The sequence below is a fragment of the Anarrhichthys ocellatus genome, unplaced genomic scaffold (genome assembly GCF_004355925.1).
Source record: "Anarrhichthys ocellatus isolate YVR2014 unplaced genomic scaffold, GSC_Weel_1.0 scaffold10, whole genome shotgun sequence".
Taxonomy (NCBI): Eukaryota; Metazoa; Chordata; class Actinopteri; order Perciformes; family Anarhichadidae; genus Anarrhichthys; species Anarrhichthys ocellatus.
Window position 1 is genome coordinate 8,408,972 of NW_022280040.1, and position 22,701 is coordinate 8,431,672.

Here is a 22,701-nt window from a genome sequence, read left to right on the forward strand (position 1 = left end):
TGTGTGTGTGTGTGTGTGTGTGTGTGTGTGTGTGTGTGTGTGTGTGTTGGGGGGTCGTGCACAAACAGCCAATGTTCAAGCTGCAGCTCCTCTGTCCTGATTGTTGATATTCAAGTTTTATGGAGACGCTGCACGTGAGCTATAATCTGAACTTGCCATTGTTGCCATAAAAGCAAGTACACCGTTTGGTGAAGGGAGTGTTAGTGTTGAGACATAACAATGGAATACAAGCAACTTTGTTTGGAGAAACTCTGACACACTTAAAGTGAAGGGCGTTCAGAACAACGTGGAGAGGTACAACAACATAAACTCATATTGTTTGTGCATGCTGAAGAGGAAACAAACAATACTTCAGCTCACAGTTCAGTCTGATGCACAACACAGCGGTCACAGTTTGATCCACTGAAGCTATTTATAGCAAAGTGAAAATAAACTGACGGTACTTTTATTCCCCTGAGAGGCATAAAAGTAGAGCTAACAAGTATTTTAAGTTCAGTTAATACCGTGAAACACAGTTCCATCCTTCACAAGTAAATACGACCACAAAACAACCATGAAATCATTTCTGATGAATTGAGCATGAAGACTTGTGACCTCAAAACAGCCAGCGATGCATTTTAGATGGTTTTTTGCATCCGGTCGAAGCTATTTTCATCATCGCCTTCCCCTGGTTTCATAGTGAAATCTTTTGTCCACTGGAACATTAATAGCACGAATGACCAATGTTTCCGTATCTGTCTCACGGCAGCATGTTAGTCAGGGAGGAAATACTGAGTCACGCTCAGGCAGCAGCTGAGGGGAACTGAGACTTTAGCTGGTGCTGGTGATATGGCCAAAACCTTTAAGCACAATATAAGTCATTTCATATCTTCGTAACGATATATATCACGATATAGCATGTTTTCTGGGGATTTAATGAATACATAAATAGTCTAACCACATCTGTCTGTGCGTTAAATACTTAACAAATGAAAAGTACGAAGTATTTTCTCATTTAATTAAGAACTTAAGTTCAAAATTGTCCGAATTTCTGAGAAATTTGAAATATTTTGCCTTTTCTGATTAATTTAGACAATTCAATCATGTATCATCGCGATATGATTCCATTGAAAGACAACAAACTATCATAACTAATACCCAGCATCAGTAAAATACAATAGAAACTAAATGCAAACATCTATTTTAGTGCAAGCATCAAATGCAAGAAATTTAGAGGGATTTTTTCCTTTTTATTTTAAAAGATGCATTTATCCAACTTAAAAATTAAACCACTTTTATACCACAAACTAACCACTCTGTTAATTAATGAAGTGCACATGTGAGTGTCCATATCTTAAAGAGCAGTTGACAGTGTGGTGATAAAACTACTGTGTGTGTGATTTGTTTAAAATGAATTGTTGAACCTCCAGTGCAGCGTTGTCGTACAGTGATGGTGGATGGCTTGCACTTACATTTGGAGCTTGGCCGGTGTGCTGATTGAACCCAGTGACCACCGTGATGAAGCAGCAGCAGCAGGCTGGATGCAGGAAGCAACTGACACGTCTACTGTACTCTGCTGGTTCCCACAGCTGTGTGTGTGTCTCTCACTAAGATGCTGTTAACACAGTTACACAATATTCCTATCTGATCACGAGCCTGTTTGTATTTGTGCTCTCAGCGCGGCGCGCATTTCATTGTTTTGGTTATTTTTTTCATTCCAGTCCTCATTCCCTCGGATGCACAGTTGCATGCCGTTACGCTCTGCAGCTATTTTGTGTGTGTGTGTGTGTGTGTGTGTGTGTGTGTGTAAGAGAGAGAACTCATGCAAAGGCTTAAGGTTGCGTCTGTGTGCTGCAGTGGTGGCTTTTTGACCTCCCGTCGAGGAAGAATGGCACTCATCCAAACAGGAAATGAAGCCTTATAGGTCTCTCTCCCTGTGTGTGTGTGTGTGTGTGTGTGTGTTTGTGTGTGTGTGTGTGTGTGTATGTGTGTGTGTGTGTGTGTGTGTGTGTGTGTGTGTGTGTTCTCGTGTTTCCTGCTGATCCCACTGCTTGCTGTGTATTTTGGTCACTCCCACTCACCTGGCTGTGAAATGCTGAGCTCCATGTGGAGTTTGTCTGTATTTTCTTTTTTCACTGTTGGATATTTGTGTGTGTGTGTGTGTGTGTGTCAGAATCTTTCAAGAGCATCTAAAATCTCAATGCACTTGGACTTCAACAAAACATCAGTTTTTAAATCATATTTTAAACTTTGTTTTGATGTTTTCTTTCAAGTTATACATAAATGTCACAAAAAAGTAAGAACTGCTCATCACAATTTCCCAGAAGACCTAAAATTAAGTCCAACAAAAAAGTCCAGAACTCAAAGAGGGGGGAAAAAATTTTGATTTGATCTGTCGATTCCTGACTTTCCTGCGGGGTTGTGTTTCTGTGTGACTATCAAGGCTATCAAGCCTCCGCTCTGCATGAATAGAGGTTAAATGTGAAATGACGGGTGACTGATGTTGTTCAGTGACTCATCAGCTCCTCCTGCTCGGCGTCTCACTTCCTCTCCTGCTCTTCCTTCGCCGCCCTCTTCCTCTTCCCCACTGCAAAGCCTCATTACCAGTGCAGTCTCTCCCACTTAACAACACGCTGCGATTAAATGTAATCATCGTACCTCTGTTCTGCAGTCCCTCCCCCTGTTTAAGGATCCTGTAGGCAATTATTGAACCGCTCTGTATAAACGAGGCTGATTAGGGAACACTCCTCTCCCCTCACTGAGGAACCCAAAAAAGTTAGATTGGCAAAAGACAGCCGAGGTGTTTCCATATGCGGATCTTTACTTTTTTTGTTTCCCTTTGCTGGGAGAGACAATCCCTTCAAGGTTTCACACTTCAAATCCTCACACAACCTCTTCTTCTGGCTCCGTCATACCACACGGGTTGTTTTAACAAGAAACGGAGAGCTCCCCACCGGGCGTTTGCCCTCCCGTTTATGCTCGGAGTGTGGATGGACTCTCTGTCATGCTCCGTGGTGCACTAACAGCCCAAACCGGAGGGCCTTTGGACAACCGTTTGACTCCGCAGATGACGGCCTTCAGATGTGCTGGCTGTAATCACGCTGAGAAACCGAACCAGACAAAGGAGGCGTTCGCTCTGCTGCGACAGACGTTTTGGCTCAGTGCAGCCGGTGGGAGGGTTGGATTGCACTGCTCCTACGGATGAGGCCGGACACGGTTGGAAGAAGAAGAAGAAGAAGACGACAGACGACCAAGAGACTGTTAAAACAGGCATGTGATCGGAAGTTCACCGGTTCAAATCTAAGTGTCTTGGAGTAGTGGTTTCTGGGGAATGGGCTCTCTTCAGTAAAACCTAGGAAATGACTGCAGCAGAAGCCGAGAGAAAGTGGGCGCAGCAGAAACGGCACACTTCATCATAAAATAACACATTGAGCATCACAAATTGTTCAAACCTGCTTCCCCGGGGTGAATGTGGGTAATAGTGCGAGCGTGATGCGGGGATTTGCAGAGAAAGGTACTTTTATTTTCCTGTAAAGATAATAGTCCTCATCAGGCTGTCTTCACCTGTTCACGGCCCCCGACCGTTGAGATAAATCCTCTTGCACAGTGAGCCTGAAACTGAGGTTGAAATGTATTTCACAGACGTGTTCTTCATGGTTATTATCTCCTCGTAATCCTGCAGAACAAGGATTTCCAAATCCTGGACAGCTGTAAAGATGAGCTTGTCTTAGCTCTGTCTTTAATAAGACCTTGTGGCACGTCTTATTACATAATTATGTGTAGCTCTGCTTTATGATATTACGCGGCAGTTAAAAAATGTCTTAATGTTCTTGGAGAGAGAGTACTACTCAGTGTCTCAGAGGAGCAGGAAGATGACGCCTCGCTGACACATTTCTTTACGCCATCTGCACTCAAACTGTTATCATTAAGCATTAGCACATTGGTCTGGTCTGGTTAGCCACACAGACACATTGGTATGTAGGGTGTGTTTGTCTCCTAGCAGGCTTTTGTTGTTGTGTGTGACAGTACATGCTGGGCAGCTTTTCTTTGTTTGTCTGTGCATTTGTGCATAGCTGGCATTTTATTGAGGATATCATCCGGCGGCCAGTTTGCCAAAACGCTGAAAAGGCTCCTTTTTTTTTTTTGTTGTCTTTTCTCCAACATCTGTTGAAGTGAAACCGGCTGGCTCAAGTCCATATCAAAGTCTACCAACATGTTTTCTCATGTGTCTCTTCTTACCTCACCCTCCAGAACGCTGTGTGTTTGTCTGGAGGGGGAAGTTGTCAAGTTACGTTTGCATAAGACTTCGACATTCCTTTCCTGCCTTTGATTGACCATGCAACCGGACTGAGAGATTTATGGACGCACTCGTGTGACCTGCTCTCCAAATACTTCACCCTGTAGTGTTAATCGGTGTGACGAGGAGAGGCTGGTTCAAGTTAGTCCACTGTGGGAAGAATCTAATTCTCATTGAATACCATGAGTCTAAAAAGGTGGCGGATACAAAATATTAAAAGAAATCACCTGCACTCTGTTCTCCGTTACACTTAATTCTTATTACTGAAATGCTTCTTCCAGTCAGACGGGATGGAGGACATTTCCTCCTGCACCAAATCTATCGGAAGACAATTAGAAGAACACGTCATGCATTTGAGATGTTAAGCCGAGGAATTAGTTTACAACACCAGCTCTTTTCTCATCATCTGTGTGGTCTCTTAATAGCGATCCCAGATCGCCCGTGTTGGTGATTCGTCGTGTGATGTCATCAGACTCCTGGGTGTTGGAGTTGGAACATTAAAAATGGCCGACCTCGTGTCCCGCTTTGGAGCTGTAGGCTTTCCAAGTGCAGCCGTAACCGAAATGGCAACAAGAAATAAATCACAAATATTTAGCCACTTGTTGCTGCTAACAACACAACAAGAATCTCTCCCTGTGGCAACAACCGCTGCGCTGACTCACTCGTATCCCAAAAATGGGAAGAACCTCTTCAGTCCAAAGTGGTCTGGACTGGATATAGTTTGTCTGTCTGGCTTGGATGCGAGGATGATGGTGTTGGCAGCAGTTCTGATGTGTGACCTAAATCCTCACAGCAGTCGTATAGGTGGCCGAGTCCTCTCTGGGTGTGGGGAGAATCGGGTGGAATTAAAGAAATGTGGGGAAAAAGGCGAAAATGTAAAAAGGATGCAGAGGAAGAATTGAACAGAAAGAAGAGGCCCTTTAAATCCGGCGGGGAAGCCAAACACCAGAGCCAGAACAGCTCAGCGTTCAGGGAAAACCACCCACAAGGCCTCAAACATATGGGTGACAGTGGTTGAACAACACATGTGAATCATCAACCTTTCAGTTAAGCAACCTGTATTTGAGTTCAGTCTCTCTCCAACAGGCAAACGGAGTCAATTAAACACCTTTCAGTGCCAGTTGAAAAGTCAGAGGAAGCATTCAAGGGAGCTATTGGAGGTCGAGACCGGTCGGTGAAAAGGCCAGAAGACGCCAGAAGACGCTTCGAGCCAGAAGACGCTTTTCGACTGAGACCTTTGCATTCTTGTGTCTGATCCATTTAAGGTCTTTGAATTCACCCCTCTGAGATCATCTTCAGGCCGCTCTGTTACAGCACGGCTATTCTCTCAGCGTACAGGAAGGACATTTTTTCACCAGCTGCAATGATGTTGGTCCAGAGACTGCTCTCTGATAAGGGGAGTGTGCTCCGACAAGAACAGATGCTTTCCCCATTTAGATGCAATATTTCAACACCAGTTCTCTTGTTTAGGAGGAGTTTCTTTTGGTGGTTTGTAGTGGGACTTTTCCTCTTCCGCTTCTTCACAGTGATATCTAATAATAACAACGTCCCGTGACTTTACAAGGTCTCTAATGGCCTTTTCCCACCAAAATTAGCACTTGTATGCATGTTTTAAAATGGAGGATAGACTCCTTTCCCATTGCCACTCGTGCATGTATAGGTTGCCAGAAGACAATTATGCATTTGTGTTACTTTGGGGGGTATGTAACAAGAACAAACGCGCCGGAAAACAGGGTTAGTAAACAGTGAAAATGTTACAGTGGTTTTTATTATTTAATCGGGTTCTTCTAAACTCTCACACCAGGGTTTGTGATCGTTGGAACAGTGGAAAGACTAACAAAGACGGTTTTAATGACAGGTGTGTTTCGATGATTAGCGAGGTCAAATTGTTGTTGTTTGACTGGGGTGGGTCTGGTGGCTTTGACAAGAGCATAGTAACCGTTTTGTGCTTTAATAAATTCTTATTGTCCAAATCCCTGCTGATTATATTTATTATATATTCACTTCAACGCCCATCACATAGTATCGTGTTGGAAAAAGTATATTCACTCGGTTTCCTTCACTGCTGATCTGAGCTGGAGTCGGTCGTGACTTCTGCAGACATCTGTCGTGGGAATGAATACAGATTGTAACCGTTCCCACTAAAGACAAAAGCCAGATGTTTGTGGGTGTAAGTTAGTTTTCTTTGTCCAGTGGGAAAGAGCCTTAGGAGAGGACGGTGTGTTGGAGTCACAGTGAGGTGAAATAAGGATAAAGCTGTATTTTGGAAGTAAAACCAGACCTAGACAGACTGATACTGAGCTATTCCCTAATCCTCCTTTACTTCTTATTCTGCCTGGGTCCATCATAACATCACTGTACTCCTGCAAATGGAAGGCAAAAAGACTGATTACATTTGGCCCAGTTGTTTCCAGACGATCATTATTTATGACCGTTATCTCTGAACTGTGTGTGGAGTCACACTATTAGCTCGAATCCAGTCGCAGTGGAGGCGCAACACACTGGCGTTTGAAGTGTTGCTAAAATGGAATATTTGTGCATCGGTTTGTTCGCCTCATTGGGAAGACTTTGTCACCGCAGTTCTTTTTTATATTAAGAGCCTCATGTTCTGGCAGCCCAGCTCAGGTTAGAAAAGATGACTGTTTTAGACGCTGCGCTGTCCCCCTTTAATTCAAACAGACACAGCAAAGCATTGGAACAGAGCTTTGTTTCCTCTTTGTATGGAGAAGTCTCTGCGGGAGCAATTATGTATGAGCAACTTTTCCTGTTATGAAATATTGATTATTTTTTTCTGTCAATTTGAACAATCCAGTGTCTTATATTCTTGTGTGTCCTGTAAGAAGCACAGACTGCATACAAGAAGTGGACGTAGTCATCGTGATGTCGCCCTTTGGTTTGTGGACGTTTTGAAGCCTCGAGTTCGGCGTTTTGGCCGTCGCCATCTTGTTTTTTGCAACCATTGAATGGAGGTGACCATGTTTGGACTTCTGAGGAGTAACGTAGAGACGCCGTATACGGCTCTGGTAGGGTAGCGACCTGTCAATCACAATGTAGCCCCGCCCTAAATCATACTTGTTTTATGGTCTATTTGACTCTAAATGGACCATAATTTACTAAATGAACATCATGCTGTATTGAAGAAGACATGAAACTAGAGATTGAGACCATAAACTCATGTTTACAATGTTTACTGAGGGAATAAATCAAGAGAGAAATAGTCATTTTGTCATAGACTTCTATACAATCAGACTTCTTTCTGCAACCGGAGGAGTCGCCCCCTGCTGGTCAGTAGAGAGAATGCAAGTTTAAGACACTTCTGCATTGGTTTCACTTCACAGAACCGGATGTTGCCATCTGGTAAGAACTGATGTCTGCTTAGCATCACTTTGCACTAGCTCGTCAGCTCTCGGGTTTAAAATTAGACTTGACATTGTCCAGAGATCGCTGCACTGTACTGGACTACACACGAGTTCGCCAGTGTTGTTGACTCCCTCAACTCTGGGATGAGTGATACTTGAAATTGACCGTACAGTGAAACAGAGAGGGGGCTCAGTCCAGCTCCAGATCCCTGTGGCATGAAAGGAATCCTCTGTTGGGGCTTGTCCCCCACCCCCCCATGAGAGACCATCGTTTTACTGCTCTGCCCTCAGCAGACATTGCAGCCTTTCATCTCTGAGGAAGGGCAGCTGCTCCTGGACTCCTCCCGGCTCAGGGAATGGAAATGTGCGATGGTGCTCAGATCTGGAGGAGATTGGCCGTGTTTGAACATGATGGTTCATGTTTAACTGGCAGAAAACTAGTTGTTGATTAGTCATTTATTAAGCAAAACTGTGAATCATTTTTTGGTTCCATCTTCTTAATTATGTGGATTTACTGATTTTCTCTGTTTTATAGAAGTGTGAATTGAATATTTCTGGTCCTGGAATTGTTGGTCAGACAAAACAAGCCATTTAAATAACAATGAAGTGTGTTTCACAATGATCAACAAGGTAGTTGAAGGGTTTATTCCGACCAAACCAGAGTTGGTGATTGAAAATACTAGCAAGACGGTTTTGAGAGCATAGTAATTGTACGTTAATAAATTGTAATTATCCACATCCCTCTTGATTTTACTTATTATATAGTTACTTCAACGCCCGTCACATAGCATCGCGCTGGAAAAAGGGTTGACAATGAGTGTGTCCACCCGGTTTGTGGGGGGAATGTTTCACAAATGTCTGGCATTTTATGGACCATACAATTCCAATATTAAGATTGAGAAACTACTGCCTCGTTCAAGCCTTAATGTTCCTTCTGATTAAACCCTGGCTGCAGACATGCACCTTGCAGCGTATGAAGAAGGGAAGCCTTATTTCTGGGTTCAGTTATTTCTGCTAATTGGAGCCAGCAGTGTGCAAGGTTTTCCTAATGCATCTTAAAAGTAATTAGTTTTTATAAAATGGACAAGCTAATTAATGGAACTTTGGTGCAATTGGTGAAAAACACTCATAAATAACGCATCACAATTTGGCCCATGAATGTTGCAAAGGGAAGAGACACAATCGACTTAATATGAATGCAGTGGTGCCACACTTCAATCACATTTCAGCACTTTTAATTCCAATTCATCACTATCTTTTGTTGTGTAATTAATAACCTTAGTAATTTGCTGAATTAATTATACTTTATAATCTAGATTCAGGGGGTCAGCGTTGTTACAAACGTCCAGATGGACACACTTGGGTCATTATTCCGTTCAGGCCCCGGTCTCCACCGCAATCGATTTTATTAGTGTGCACTGGCTGTCGTAAAAAGATTACAAGCTTGGTGATGAAAAGCGCAGCCTCGTGATGTAATTAAACCTTAAGCTGCTGTATGACGAGTTCATTGAATCCCAGGGGTCCGTACGTCTCTCTGCCATCGATCACACCCTCTCTCTCCTGTCTCCTTGTCTTTTACAGACGGTGGACATCCACAAAGAGAAGGTGGCCCGGCGGGAGATCGGGATCCTGACCACCAACAAGAACACCGCGAGGACCCATAAGATCATAGCGCCGGCTAACATGGAGCGGCCTGTCAGGTACATCAGGAAGCCCGTTGACTACAACGTACTGGACGACGTCGGCCACGGCGTTAAGGTGAGTCCTGATTTTTGGGGGATTTTTCCCTCCTTTAGATCTGCTCCCCTGATCAGCTTTCTCAACCCTCAATTAGTTTCTCTGCTTCTGTTCTTCCACGATATCAAGTTATCTTCCCCTCCCCCTCCTCTCTTTCTTGCCAGAGGTATTCCTATCTCCCTCCCTCTCTTGTCTCTCTCTCTCCCACTTTGACTCGTTTTTCTGGCTCACACTCTCTCTCTCTTGTGCGTTCTCTTTCATCTTCAGAAAAGCACCCCATCTGACCCTACAGGAATATGCTTCAGTGTGGGTTGGTGGGAACGGGTTGGGGGTGGAGATGAACTAAAAAAGCGATTACATCATATCGCGTTCAGGAAAAACAGCTCTATTCTCAGTGCGTTGTGAGACGTTTTTTAAAGACACTTAGGCCTCGGACCGCCCTCGTAATCTCGTTGTCCAGTTTCTCTGGAATGATGTTGTTACAATTAGATTTGTAGTTTATTGTCACATCGCTACGATCTGAAAGGCGGGAGAGGAGCTGGTTTTCATGTGATGAACTCCCATGATCCAAGTGTGACATGTTCACTCCATCTCTGCCATCACTGGGGGGGGGGCACTATAAGGGTCACTGGGTCCTCCTGACAGTGGCGGTAATGACATCATTTCCTGACGGCCGGAGGCATTTTTTGCGATCTCCCCCACCCCTGTGAGTGTCCTCTGACCCATCAATCAGCCAATTAATTGCAGCTTTCAGACGGATTGGATTAGAGGCACTGCCACCACCGTCCCGTAGTGTTACAGGCCTTGATAAAGCAGGATGAAAGCCATTGTCTTTATGCTAAGCTAAACTAATTGCCACCCGGCTCTATCTAACCCTAAACCACAGTGAGGCCCGTGTGAATCATCCACTCGTCTGACTTTCCTCTCTCCAAATTAGGAGAGCACGACGTCATTTAACAAAAGTCTCAAATTACCGAAACCACCGTGATTCATGGCTGCTTTGAGAGTGTTCGATGCATCTATTTTAGGAACATTACATATTACTCTGGGCCTAATCTCAGTTTATATTCTCCTTAAAATGTCTTTATGAATGCAGCATTTACGTGGTGAATGTGATGGGGAACACACACACACACACACGCACACACACACACACGCGCTCCTGCATCACTCACCTCCTCCCATCTATGCATGTCGCAGCCCAAAGAGCCAATCAATACTCGACATCAATGCTCCATATTTATTCATATAGTATCCGGTGATGGCCGCTGTCAGATGCCCGGCTTGTACAGAATATCTATAGCCACGGTTTACTTACTGACCACAATCAATACTTTAATAGGAGTGTAAATCATGTCTATTGCCGTCGGTTAACTGTGAAACCCGCCACATGTGCCCGGAGTGTTTGCATCGGCCTGAACTGGTTTTTACGGCCTCGCACGTAGATAAACTGATTCTTCTCTGAGCATCATATCAATACCAGCTGGAACAGTTTGCCCCGACATGTGTGTCATCTTCTTTGGACGTTATTTTTCGGGATGTCTCCTTGGCGACTACCATAATAAACTCAGGAAGTCTTTCATACTGATGGTGGACAGACTCACCCAGCCCTGACAGGCTGCACTGCTCCGGTTTTTAGGACTTGATAATGACCTTAATCTGAACCTGTCTGTCCCATTATTTAACTCGGGACGTTACCCAAAAGCGTTTCCCACACTGCCGGTCTGGGTTGTGCAGATAAAACAGAGATACGGCATTAGCCAGGAAGATAAGGGAAGGCAGTCGTGGGCCTTTGCATGATTGTAAAGTGAATCCCGTCTAGCGCTGATAACCCGGGGTGAGTGAAATTTGAATGTGAAATGTACCATTCACAGCTGCACTGAAGGTGTTTTTATAATAATTTGATCATGCTGACCTTCGGTGTGAATTTGCTTTTGGGTTTCATCTTCTCTCGTGGACTTGTGAGAAGCTACAATGCTTTCTGCAAAGGCCACTGGGGAAGCTGCATTATAGATGAGCTACTTGACTCTGCAGTTGTCAATCCCTTCTCACTGCCTCTGTTGGCTCTGTATTCCCTTTGACATCAGCCCACACAAGTACAAAGGTGTTTTTTTTATTGCTGCCAGTAATGCAATCATCTCCAAACCCCCCAAAAAAATAATCAAATACATGCTCAGTGGACTTAAAAAAACATTTTTATGCGACATCTTTTTGATGCACAAAGATAAATTCTTCGATCTCGTGCACCATGATGATATAAAACTTGTTTGCCTCGTTCACATTATCCGTGTCGTCTCCTCCTGTGACTTCCTTCCAGTCCGACCGTGGCACTGGGTGTGGTGCTGTCAGTCTGCAGCCACAGTGTTTTCCTCTGCTAGAATGACTCGTAACCGCTGACCTGCCCGGGTCTTACTGAATGTTTACTCAGTGTAAATACAACGAGGAATCATTTCCCTCCTGCTCGCTTGTACTTCTGATCCGTTTATGGCCATTTTGACATGCCTTCTTTCTGTCTCTCCCCCTCTCTCTCTTTTTTTTTCTTGCTTCGCCTTCATAAGTGGCTAAAAGCCAAGGTAAGTCTGGTTTGTCACATGACCCATTTTACCATGATGTATTATTGATAGATTCGTCCAACTCCCTTTAAATGCAAACCCCTGTGCGTGTCATTATTATTGTCCTTTCCCACGTTATTCCCATTAACAGACTTGCGCTGTAGTCCTCTTAGTATAAGTACACCCTCCTCGTCAATTTACCAACTGTGTATGTTGTCCCTTACTCTACACGTGTAGTTGTCCATAAATGTTCTGTAGTCCATCCTTATAGGCTCCCCAGACAAAGCATGCGCTCTATATCCTTAGTTTTTACTCAAGTTATGCGGAATTCGCAATACTGTAAATCCAGATGTTCAAAGCTTTTATGTTATCTGTGTTTTTCGGTGGTTACGTGCTTGTTTTGCAAGAAGCCTTGTTGGAACAACCCAGAGGTTTGTAACCTGCAATCGGCAAGATGAACATGAGCTGGGGAGGCGTTGCATAACTGTTCAAATATTACCAACAGAAATAAACCTATGTCGTCATCTGGGCAGCCTATAACATTTGACGTGTATGAAGTAATTTGTTTGTTGAAAGTGTTTCTTCTTCTTCTTCTTCTTCTAACCACAGCAACATGGAAACAATCAGTCAGTCAGAGGAGGAACACTATCGAGGACAAATCCGCCGACGCAGAAGCCGCCGAGCCCTCCCATGTCAGGGCGCGGCACGCTCGGGTAAAGATTTCTGTTTGAAAAGAAAACTAATCCTCTAATTATGAAACATTGAATGAAAAGAAAAAAAGCAGCGCTCTCATGGGGGCGATACAAGAACATGCAGTGAAAGTAAATGTCACATTTATTCATATTTTAGATTATTTTTTGCTATTTCTTTTTTTAATGAATAAATGTTTAGTGAAGAGTAACACAGTGAACAAACACAACCCACTGAGCTAACAGGAGGCCCCAGGATGTTATTTCACATTTGAAATGACTAAACTGAATCCAGGCAAAAGAAAAGTCTGGGAACTTTTTATCTGTTAGTGTCGTCTGACGCGCAGCAGCAGTCGGCGACATTAATCAGATATTAATTCCAACGGTAAACGGTGATGCAGCCTGGAGCCTCCAGCTGAGTAAACTGATGGGATTTAAAACGCTCTAGTGAACGCGGCCTCGCTGTTTTGATCGTAGGATTTGCGCTGATCGTTCCTGTCCATGATTTAAAATTGACTTGCCTCTCCGGCCGCTGCACAGACGCAACACGTCCTACAAGACCCTGGAGCCGGTGAAGCCGCCCACGGTGCCCAACGACTACATGACCAGCCCCGCCCGACTTGGCGCCCAGCACGGCCAGCAGAGCCCCGGACGCACGGCGTCGCTCAACCAGAGGCAACGCACACACAGGTAGATGAGAAGAGTCTCTCTCTCTCTCACTCACTCACTCACTCACTCACTCACTCACTCACTCACACATCAGAGCAGCTCTGCAGGTCAATAATAGACTCTTGATAATTGATTTATGTGTCACTATTAAATATCTTTGTTATGTGAGACAAACAAACAACAAGGTGCCATGCTGAGCTTTGGGAGCTTTAACGTAATTAACTTCTATTTTTAAACATTTTACAGACCAAACGATTCTCCCGTTAATTAGAAAAATAGATAATAAATTAGTCGACAATGGAAAATAATTACTTGCTCGACTCACTGGGACGTACTTTGCAGGAAAATGTGGACATGCGTATATAGATTAGCTACAGCAGCAGATCAACACACACACACATGCGCGCTACTTAAAGTCAAGTCAAGTTCAATTATATGACATAAAAGTCAATAAATGAAATAACCTGCAATAGGAGCAGCAAGTACAGAGTAGACAGAAGAAGCGGATTACAATGTAGAAAGAACTGCAAAGTACTATGAATACACAGTAACAGAAGTACTTTACAGTATACAAACCAAAGTAGTAGCAGAAGCACAATACACCAATAAGGACGTGATGTGTACAGAAAATGTCGCATATAAACAACTTTAAGAAGCAACAGCTTACAGTTAAAGATGTTATAATGTGGAGTCAGTTTTGGCTTCGTAACACTAAAAGTGAAAGCAGTCAGACATTGTTGCCCCCTGCTGATGAAGTTATAGATCTAAAGTTATACAACAGACTTTATGGGTAAAAGTCTCTCAAACCTGCAGATGAATGTGTACTCGGTGTTTCAGTAATGTGAGAAAAGCATCATCAAACCATGTTCCCCTCTGTGTCGTACAGTTCTAATCTCCTCTCTTAGTTCAGCTGTTTTGATCATTTTCTCACCTCTTCCTCCTCTCCTCCACACTAAATCCAGCATTTAGTGTTTGTCAGGGGGTTTGTTACTGCAGCCTGAATCACTTTGATATTAATATCTGTAAAAGCCTCTGATTATGAAGTGCTGAAAAAAAAAAAACCTGCAACATGGAAACCCTGGAACACAGCTCTCAAGGATTGTTACCCAGAACTCTTTCATCAAATCTGAGTTACGAGCGAGAGAAGTCGCCTCATTAGCTAAAAAGCATGTGATGCTAACTGTGATGCTCATAAATATTACATAAATATTTTATTTTCCCTTCTATGGAAACCAACTTCTCTCTCTCGCTCGCGTATGTTTGCACAAAGCGGCTCGTTCATGCAGAACTACTTCTTCTGCTTTATCAATTAAAACCAAAGTCCAGGACTTACCGGTCTGTGGTTTACAGCCGCTCTGAAGTCCCTTTAACTGACCAATGCCCTGCTCCAGCTAATATTGCTGTGGCATCACTATTTGATTACGCAGGCTTAGAGTCGACTGTGCTTATTCAGCTCATCAGTCTCTGCCGTGCTCGACTGAGGCCTGAATCCAATATCTGCTGTTATTATCTTCCATCTTCCTGTGGGGAAAGATCACAGGATTCCTGCTTCGACTATCCAAACTAAACAGGATGCATTTAGGATGCTGAATGTGGAAGAATCATACATCAAAATACAATAAAGTCTTTAAACTAGCTTTTTTTATTGTGCCAGCTGTTCTCCCTCAACTACTATCAACTCGTCCACTTCACTGTTTGTTAATTTTAAACAAAAAACATGATATTTTGAATAAATAATCAGCTGCAATGTGGATGTAGGCAAATAATAATACAGCTAGAACCATCTGGTTCAGAAAATAACATCAGTTAACTGTAATGCAGCCTTTAAAACCAGAAAAAGACACTTGTGTCATATTACAATATCCAAGATCTTAGATGATGGCTGGCCTCATATCATGATGTCGATATATTATCAGTATATGGCTCTGTTTTTCCCACCCATGTCTAGTCATCGTGTCACGATGGCTTAGCACAAACTCTCTACGTTTTGTTTTTGTTTCTTACACGGAGAAAAGTGTTTATTTTCTCTCTCCATTGGCTTCAGGGATTTGTTTTTTGTGAGCTGGAACTTTGGAAAAGCCTCGCTGCGCGTTACAGACGGACGATTTATAAACAGCTCACTGTTTTGAGTGGAGGCTGAATGAGCCAGGCAATGCGGGCAGGAAGGTGGAGAAGACGGAGCCGAATGCTTTTATTTGACAGCGAGTGCTTTGAAACAAAGCAAAAGCCGGGGAGGAGATAAATGGGTTAGCGAAGGAGCTGCAAAGTTATAGAGGGATTAGAAAGGATGAATCCAAAACATGCAGAGGAGGGAAGAGGGGGGAGGGGAGAGTACGACGTGACATTGTTTAGCCTTTATGCCCAGAGACACTTAGCTCCCACCGCCACCAACATCCTTCAGGGGGCAACCCCTGCTGTTTGTGCCCAGAGAGCCCCGGGGCTCCACTGACATGGATCAGAGAAGAGGAGAGGGGGAGACGGGGATGATGGAGGGGGGGAAGGAGATCAAGAGATGTGGGGGGAGGTGAGGTTGGGAGCGGGTTCCAGAGGGATGGAAGGAATCGGAGGAGACGGGGGGGGTTGAGGGGAAAGAGGCTGATGGATGGTTAGGGGTGAGAGGTAGGGAGAAGGACCGGTGGGTTGGGGGGGAGAAAAGGGGATAAAAGAGCAGGAAAAGGGTGAGGTGGGGCTGAGATGAGGATCAAGGACAGGCTGAGGGAGCGAGAGCGAGAGGGGGGGAGATTTAGTCAGCCGGGGCATTGATCCACGAGCCCCGGGGTCAAACACAGGGTGAACAGCGCTTATACAGGCCGCTGCACAGCTGACATACATGTTACATTCTCATGTCATATATCCTCACAGGGGGGAGGAACGTTTATTTGTAAACAGTTAATACTTTTGTGGATATAATGGCCAAGTTGACTGTTCATCATGCCACTTAACTACGACTGTCTCTACTGTAATGCAGCTTTTTAGACCAGAAAACATTTGTATATGAAATCTCTCGTATCATGATAATGAAATGTATTACAGTCTGATAATTCTACATTAAACATGAGCACAGATGCAGCAGAGTCCATATATCTGCAGTGTTACCTGCCTTGAAGTGTGAGCAGGTCGCCCTGAATAAAACAACGTCCTCTCTCTCTCTCTCTGTTTGGTCTCTCTCTCTTCTGTCTCTCTCCTCCCTCAGTGGAAGCAGCGGGGGTAGCAGCAGCAGAGAGAACAGCGGCGGCAGCAGCATTGGCATTCCCATCGCTGTGCCTACGCCCTCCATCCCCAACTCTGGACCAGGTGAGCTTTGCTAGCTGCACATCATGCAGTGATGGTAACCACAGGCCAGTCAGCCTTTCTCCTTGCTGATATTGGATGAGGGCAGGAATGCAGTTGACCAGCTTCAGGCATTTTCTTTATTTTAAACCTGTAATAGATCCTGCCCCACCCTGATTTACAGCGCCGCTAACCCACCGAAGAGCTGTGCTACTCTTTCCCATGCTCCAAAAAGTGGCTTGAGTATATAAAAAGAACAAATATTTATATTTATTTATAATCCAAAAACAAAATCTGTTTTTTGCACTTGGAAGTCTGGTGTGTTCGCCCGGTGTGAAATGAGATAACGCTCTTTAAACATTGACAGGAAATGATGAGAAAGCGGGCTGCGCTGTTTGCACAGTGCTCCTACCTGTGAGGGTTTCCTTTGATGCGGTAGACAGAGTAGCTGTTACATAACACTTCATACTACTACAGTGCATATCTGTATCTTTGCAATTTAAAATTTCAAAATATGTGCTAAAAATCTAATTTAATGCAACTAAATTTAAATATAATACACATGAATGTTCCAATAATGGGCGTTGCTTGACACGGTGTAAATGTAACTTGCATGTGCAGATAGTCAGGCCACGCTACACACAAAGCCCATGTTTACCAGACAGGGATTAAGCGTGCCCATTGTGTTCTAAGCACAGCTGATTCTCTATTCTACTGTGTAAATAGGCCACGTCGCTTTGGGCCTGCTGCTCTACAGTGGAACAGTCAGGCCCACACAGCGCTGCGTTACACCACGCACACGCCTCAGACACCACTGCGTTTTAACTAGTTTTGAGCTGAACAAGAACTATTTTCGGTTTATGGAGCAGCTTTTTGTACCTCGGCGCCGGGGATCAGGCCGGCAGCACGGAACTAAGCACGGCTCTGACATTGTCTCCAAGTTGAAAAGGCCTCCCAAGGGGTTCCCTAATGAAGTAGAAGTGATGTTGTGTAACGGAGTTGAGGTGCAGGAGAGCTGCCGAGGACCGACTCTGTCCGGACCTCTGCTTTAAACGGTGACTAATGTCCTTTCAGTCCCGCCCATGTCTGCTCCCCCGGGAGCCCCTCCGCCTCCCCCACCCCCACCTCCTCCTATGGCCGGGCTCGGCCCCCCGCCACCACCACCTCCTCCACCAGCTATAGGTGAGACACCTCGACCCCCGAGGCCGCTCCTGTGGCCTCTTCTGCCCGGACGGTGGGATAATCATCACGTGTCCTGGGATCTTCTTCTGGTGGAGATGCACAAATAAGGGTGTTGATGGGTGTCTGACTGTTTGTACACACTGCAAGCAAGAGGAAGATTATTTCTGGTTTATGAGTAAACAAAGCTTGCTAAAGACCACTAGTTAGTTCATGAAAATAAGGATTAAAAACGTAATGCTTACCTATAAACTTGAGTAATGGATGCAACTGTTCTACAAGCTTTTTTTATTTCCACAGTGTCTGAATTTAAAGCTTTAAAACATATAATGTTTGAATGAAATATAAATATTTCGGGGATGAGGAAGGATGTAAATGTGATTGGCTTTTCAGTTGATAAACACGAGCTGAACTACCAGCTTCCGCTGGTAGTTCAGCTCTGTAGGAACTGACTTGCTGAGAGTCTTGCTTGCAGTGTGAACAGACTATGTGCTTCTTTTTGGAGACCGGTTGCATACTATGTGATCCTCAGTGGTGGTGGTGCTTCCTTGCTCTTCACTTATCTGCTTTAATTGGCTAATGAAGAAGTCTCATATCACCTACGGCCTTCAGAATCTCTACAAATTTGACCTCAATCTGCTGCATATCTAGACGGGTCATCCACGCTGACAGACCAGATGATGATTTAACAACATATATTGAAGCCCTCTAAACTGAGGCACTGACAGAATGTGGGAAGTGTTTCCAGTGAAAGATAGAAAGGTAATTTACCTGAAGGCCTTTGAGACTTCTTTCTGCACAGGTATGTCAAAAAGTGATGGTGGTTAAAGCCGCATCAGGCAAAATGTCTTTTATTCTCTCTTAAATCATTTCTGGGACTGAAGAAAGCCGATCTGGAGCCGGTTGCACCAGCTGTTGATGAATCCAAACTTAGCCTAGAGTGATCGCTCAAGTGTTTACTAAGTGAATAACTGTATGCATCACTTATTTAAAACGGGTTGCACCACACTAATGAGCTCCTACATGGAGATCCATCTTTATATTTTATAATATTTACACCCAGTAACTGCCAGATGTTGCGTAGCTTACTGAACCAGCTGCCAGAGCTAACGTTAGCTTGCTAACATGTGACCTGTTTAGATTTAGAAGTAAAATAAGATTTTAAATTGCATTTTTTTTTTTTCTATAAATGCACAACAAACTACAAGCCAACAACATTACACTAGCTTGCATGTTTGGCTATTTCCCCTTAATTCTAGATTAATAGACCTACTAACTCAACTAAAGGTGTGGGTGTGTGTGCGTGCTCTTTTCACCCTCGGAACATCAATGCACACGTTCAACTATAATTACTTCTGCCGGTGACGGTATGTGGAGAAGTTTGTTTGCTCCTCCGGTTCCACCCTCTCCTATCTGAGAGCGTGCTCTCTCCTGAGAGACACCACATTATCTAGAAATGTGAACAGGAAATACTCCAAAATAAATCTCTTCCTCTTATTTTCTCACACACACATTCACACTCTGCATCTTCAAATATTTAAACTGATTTAATGTTGTAATAATGCTGCTGTCGTCATAGATTATTTGGTTATTCTTGGACACCCGGTGTAATGATTGACTCAATCATAAAGTCCACCCCGCCCCTTTGCGATAGCACAAATAGACATGAATCACAAATATAACCACGTCTTTGACGAGTGTGTGAAGAAGTTGTTTTCTCTGTCTATCCGTGTGAACCTGAAGGGATCTGTCTGTTCTGTTGCAGCTTCTCTTTGCTCACTGGATCTATACTACAGTTACAGTTCTATGTGCTGGATTTATTCAGATGACCTCTTAAGATTCATGTTTTTTCATTTTACGCCCCGTGTAACATCTGTGAAACTCTTTTATCACGCACACAAAGGTTCAAGTCATATTGACTATTTTCATTTTATCTTAAATGATATTTTCTCTTAACTCTTTTTTTTTTTTTTTAAATATTCAGAACATTTCTTTGATGTATTTATGCAGGATTTTATATGCAGGCGTCAAATATTTAACAACTTTATTCATCCCCAAAATAAATTGCTGTGCTCCAGATGCTCTTATACATAGAAAAATGAATATTTACATAATATAAATGAAATGGAATCACGAACTGTGTTGCTTCCCCATCACACCTGCTTCCTCAAATTGGTTGTTGATTGTCTTTTCATAAGGTGTGGGGCTCTAATCAGTATTTAAAGGCTCAAATTATCTTTTACAACCTTGTTGATTCATGATGTGGGTGCTTTTCCCCCCCTCTTCCCCTCTCTGTCTCCTCTATCTAACCCCCCCTCCCTTCTCTCTCTGGTCCTCCCTATCTCCTTCCTTCCTTGTCTGTGGGTGTTTCTAGTGGTGGCCCCTGGGCCTGGTCTGGGCCCCGCTCCAATGTCCCAGTTTGGAACCATCTCGCGGCAGATTTCGCGGCACAACCCCTCCAACTCCTCTGTCTCTATGGTTTCGGCCACGGGCACCTACCGCCGGGCGCCGTCGGTCACTTCCCAGTTCTCCTTGCAGCAGCAGCAACAGCTACAGCAGCAACAGCTACAGCAGCAGCAGCAGCAGCAACAGCAGCAGCCTCATATTAATGGAGGCACTCCTGGCTATGGCCAGAACTCAAGTAAGGCCCTTCTGTCTCCAGTCCCAGCCTGTTTTATAGATCCTCAACTGTCCCCGAAGCACAAAACCTCACATTTTTCCAAATCATGCACAGTCACGAACTAAAGTGAGTTAACCTTTGAAGTCATCGACCAATAATTCATCTTTGCAAGTGAGTCACTGCTGTCTGAAGGTCAATATTGACCAGAATTATTGACTTTTTACACTCTACATATACGCAGTAAACAACTTAACAATAAACAACTTAACAATAAACTATCAAATACATAATCAACCTTACTTCTCCATTTGTTTCTGGCAAAACACCTGGACTGTATTCTAAAAGCAGAAAATACAACATGTATACATTTCAAAATGTAGACTTAAAGATTGTAGATTCATAAAATATCTTTTGTGCTTTTGGCTCTCACAGTACTTAACCTCCAAAATGATTATTTGTATATCAATCAGCTGGTGTTACCTTGACTTTTTAATAAATGCCTACACGACAAACGTGGAAAAGTAAATGAAGAGCACGTTTAACAACAACAAAACTATATCAAAACATTAATTTACAAACTCACAAGTCTCATTTGTATGTTCACTGCTTCCCAAACACATGCATCTTCGCTTAAACCTTAATATTTAAAACACTAAACGGTCATCCGACGTGTTTTCAACCGATTTTTGCGAAGATGCTCATCATTTTGTGGGTGAAGTACTTCTCTACGTCTGATGGTGCGGGTTAAGGCCTTTTATCTGACTGTGGGATGTCTTTAATATTCACGAAGAGCGCCTCGTCTTTGGACTCGATGTCTGCTTGTAATATAAAGTCACAATATATTCGCCTTCATGCTAAGTCATGGTCAGAAGTTCAACCTGGAAATGTTAATTTCTCCCTTTTTATTATGTGTGTTTTCATTCCTTTAAAAGTGAAACAGCGACCGTCTGAAACCGTAGACTTGGTGTGGTGATGACGTGATCAGTATCTGGATACATTGCATAGATTAAGACATCTGTTCCGGGGGCCTTTGCTTTTACAACCGTTATTAATCGGAGGGATTCTGCCCGGACGAGTGTTCATATTAAAGTCACTTTTTTAAAGAGAAGACTTCTTAGCTTCTGCCGTTACTTAACGCTTTAGAAACCAGCAAGAAGTGCAGTTGAGTGATCTTTCTCTGCCGGGAGGATATATTTTTTTCCCCTCTTAAGAATGTGGTCACACTGTATGTTATGCATTCACACCTGGCTGAGATCAGATCACAACAACACCTGCCAGACTCCAGATGTGGCCGATCGCGTTACGGTCACAGTGCCAGACATGAACACGCTGTTCATGCCGGGTGTGAAGGACGACGTCGTGTCTCATCTCGTGTATTCACAGAAGCACCTGGGTTTGATCAGTCTCTGTGTCACTAACTTTAGATTGATCTCATCGTTTTTAAATATAAACTAAGAATTTAAAGTAGGGCTGAACAATATCTAATACTCTTGCAATCATAGAAGGAGTCATAAGGAGTTAAAACCTATTTAAATGATTATGGTGTGACTGTTTTCAGAGATCTGTACCAAAGAAAATGTTTTTTTTTTAAGTCTGTAGATGCTGTGCAGGTCAGGACGTCTGCTGCACAACTTAATTTAATTTAAAACGATATTTTGACACACACTGAGATTTGAAATTGCAGCAGGCCATAATGTAATCTTGTCAAAAAATTTCGATTACTCGTGCAGCTGTGATTCAAAGCACTCTGAACAGATCTGAGTTCAGCGGGTTTGCCTGGGATTTGGGTTGAGGTTGAAGGACCTCCAGTGCAAACAGCGCCTCCCTCTGGCCACCAGCAGCTCTCACTGTGGGAGCTGTCTGATGGACAGAAATCAAACGTAATCCTCAGTTTATCCTCAGGCCTCAGTGATCCCCAGATACCATGTGAATGTGAAATCTCATCGCAGACGCCACTCGGCTTCTCAGCATTCGTGTTTGATCTGTGGAGACGCTGCAGCTACAGACCGTTCATTTAATTCATCTGTTGATTCAATAATTGGTCTTTCTTTTTATATAAAATTCTTTAAAAATCTAATTTGGACTTTATTAAATATCTTTGAGTCAACAGGTTAATTAATTAGACGACGCTCTCACTCTGTTTCTGTTGCACATCACTCTGTCTCTGTTAGACGTGTTCACGCTCACAGTTCTTGCGTCTGTCAGTACTGTTTGCTTGGGATTGAGGTACTTTACACTGTCTTCTTGTCACTGATGGGCTCTCTCTCTCTTCTTTCTGTGTGCACTCTCTCTCTCTCTCTCTCTTTCTCTCTCTCTCTCTCTCTCTCTCTCTCTCTCTCTCTCTCTCTCT

At 43.6% G+C, this 22,701-nt stretch overlaps 1 protein-coding gene across 1 annotated transcript in view; it reads left to right on the top strand.

The window, feature by feature from the left end:
* The window catches only part of abi1a (abl-interactor 1a), a 38,911-nt gene that overhangs the window by 13,479 nt on the left and 2,731 nt on the right, over positions 1-22,701 (top strand). The window contains exons 3-8 of the mRNA XM_031850305.1: positions 9,217-9,393; positions 11,931-11,945; positions 12,534-12,637; positions 13,154-13,303; positions 16,476-16,576; positions 20,106-20,372. Of these exons, the coding sequence (XP_031706165.1) occupies positions 9,217-9,393; positions 11,931-11,945; positions 12,534-12,637; positions 13,154-13,303; positions 16,476-16,576; positions 20,106-20,372 (814 nt within the window). The remainder of the gene's footprint in view (positions 1-9,216; positions 9,394-11,930; positions 11,946-12,533; positions 12,638-13,153; positions 13,304-16,475; positions 16,577-20,105; positions 20,373-22,701) is intronic.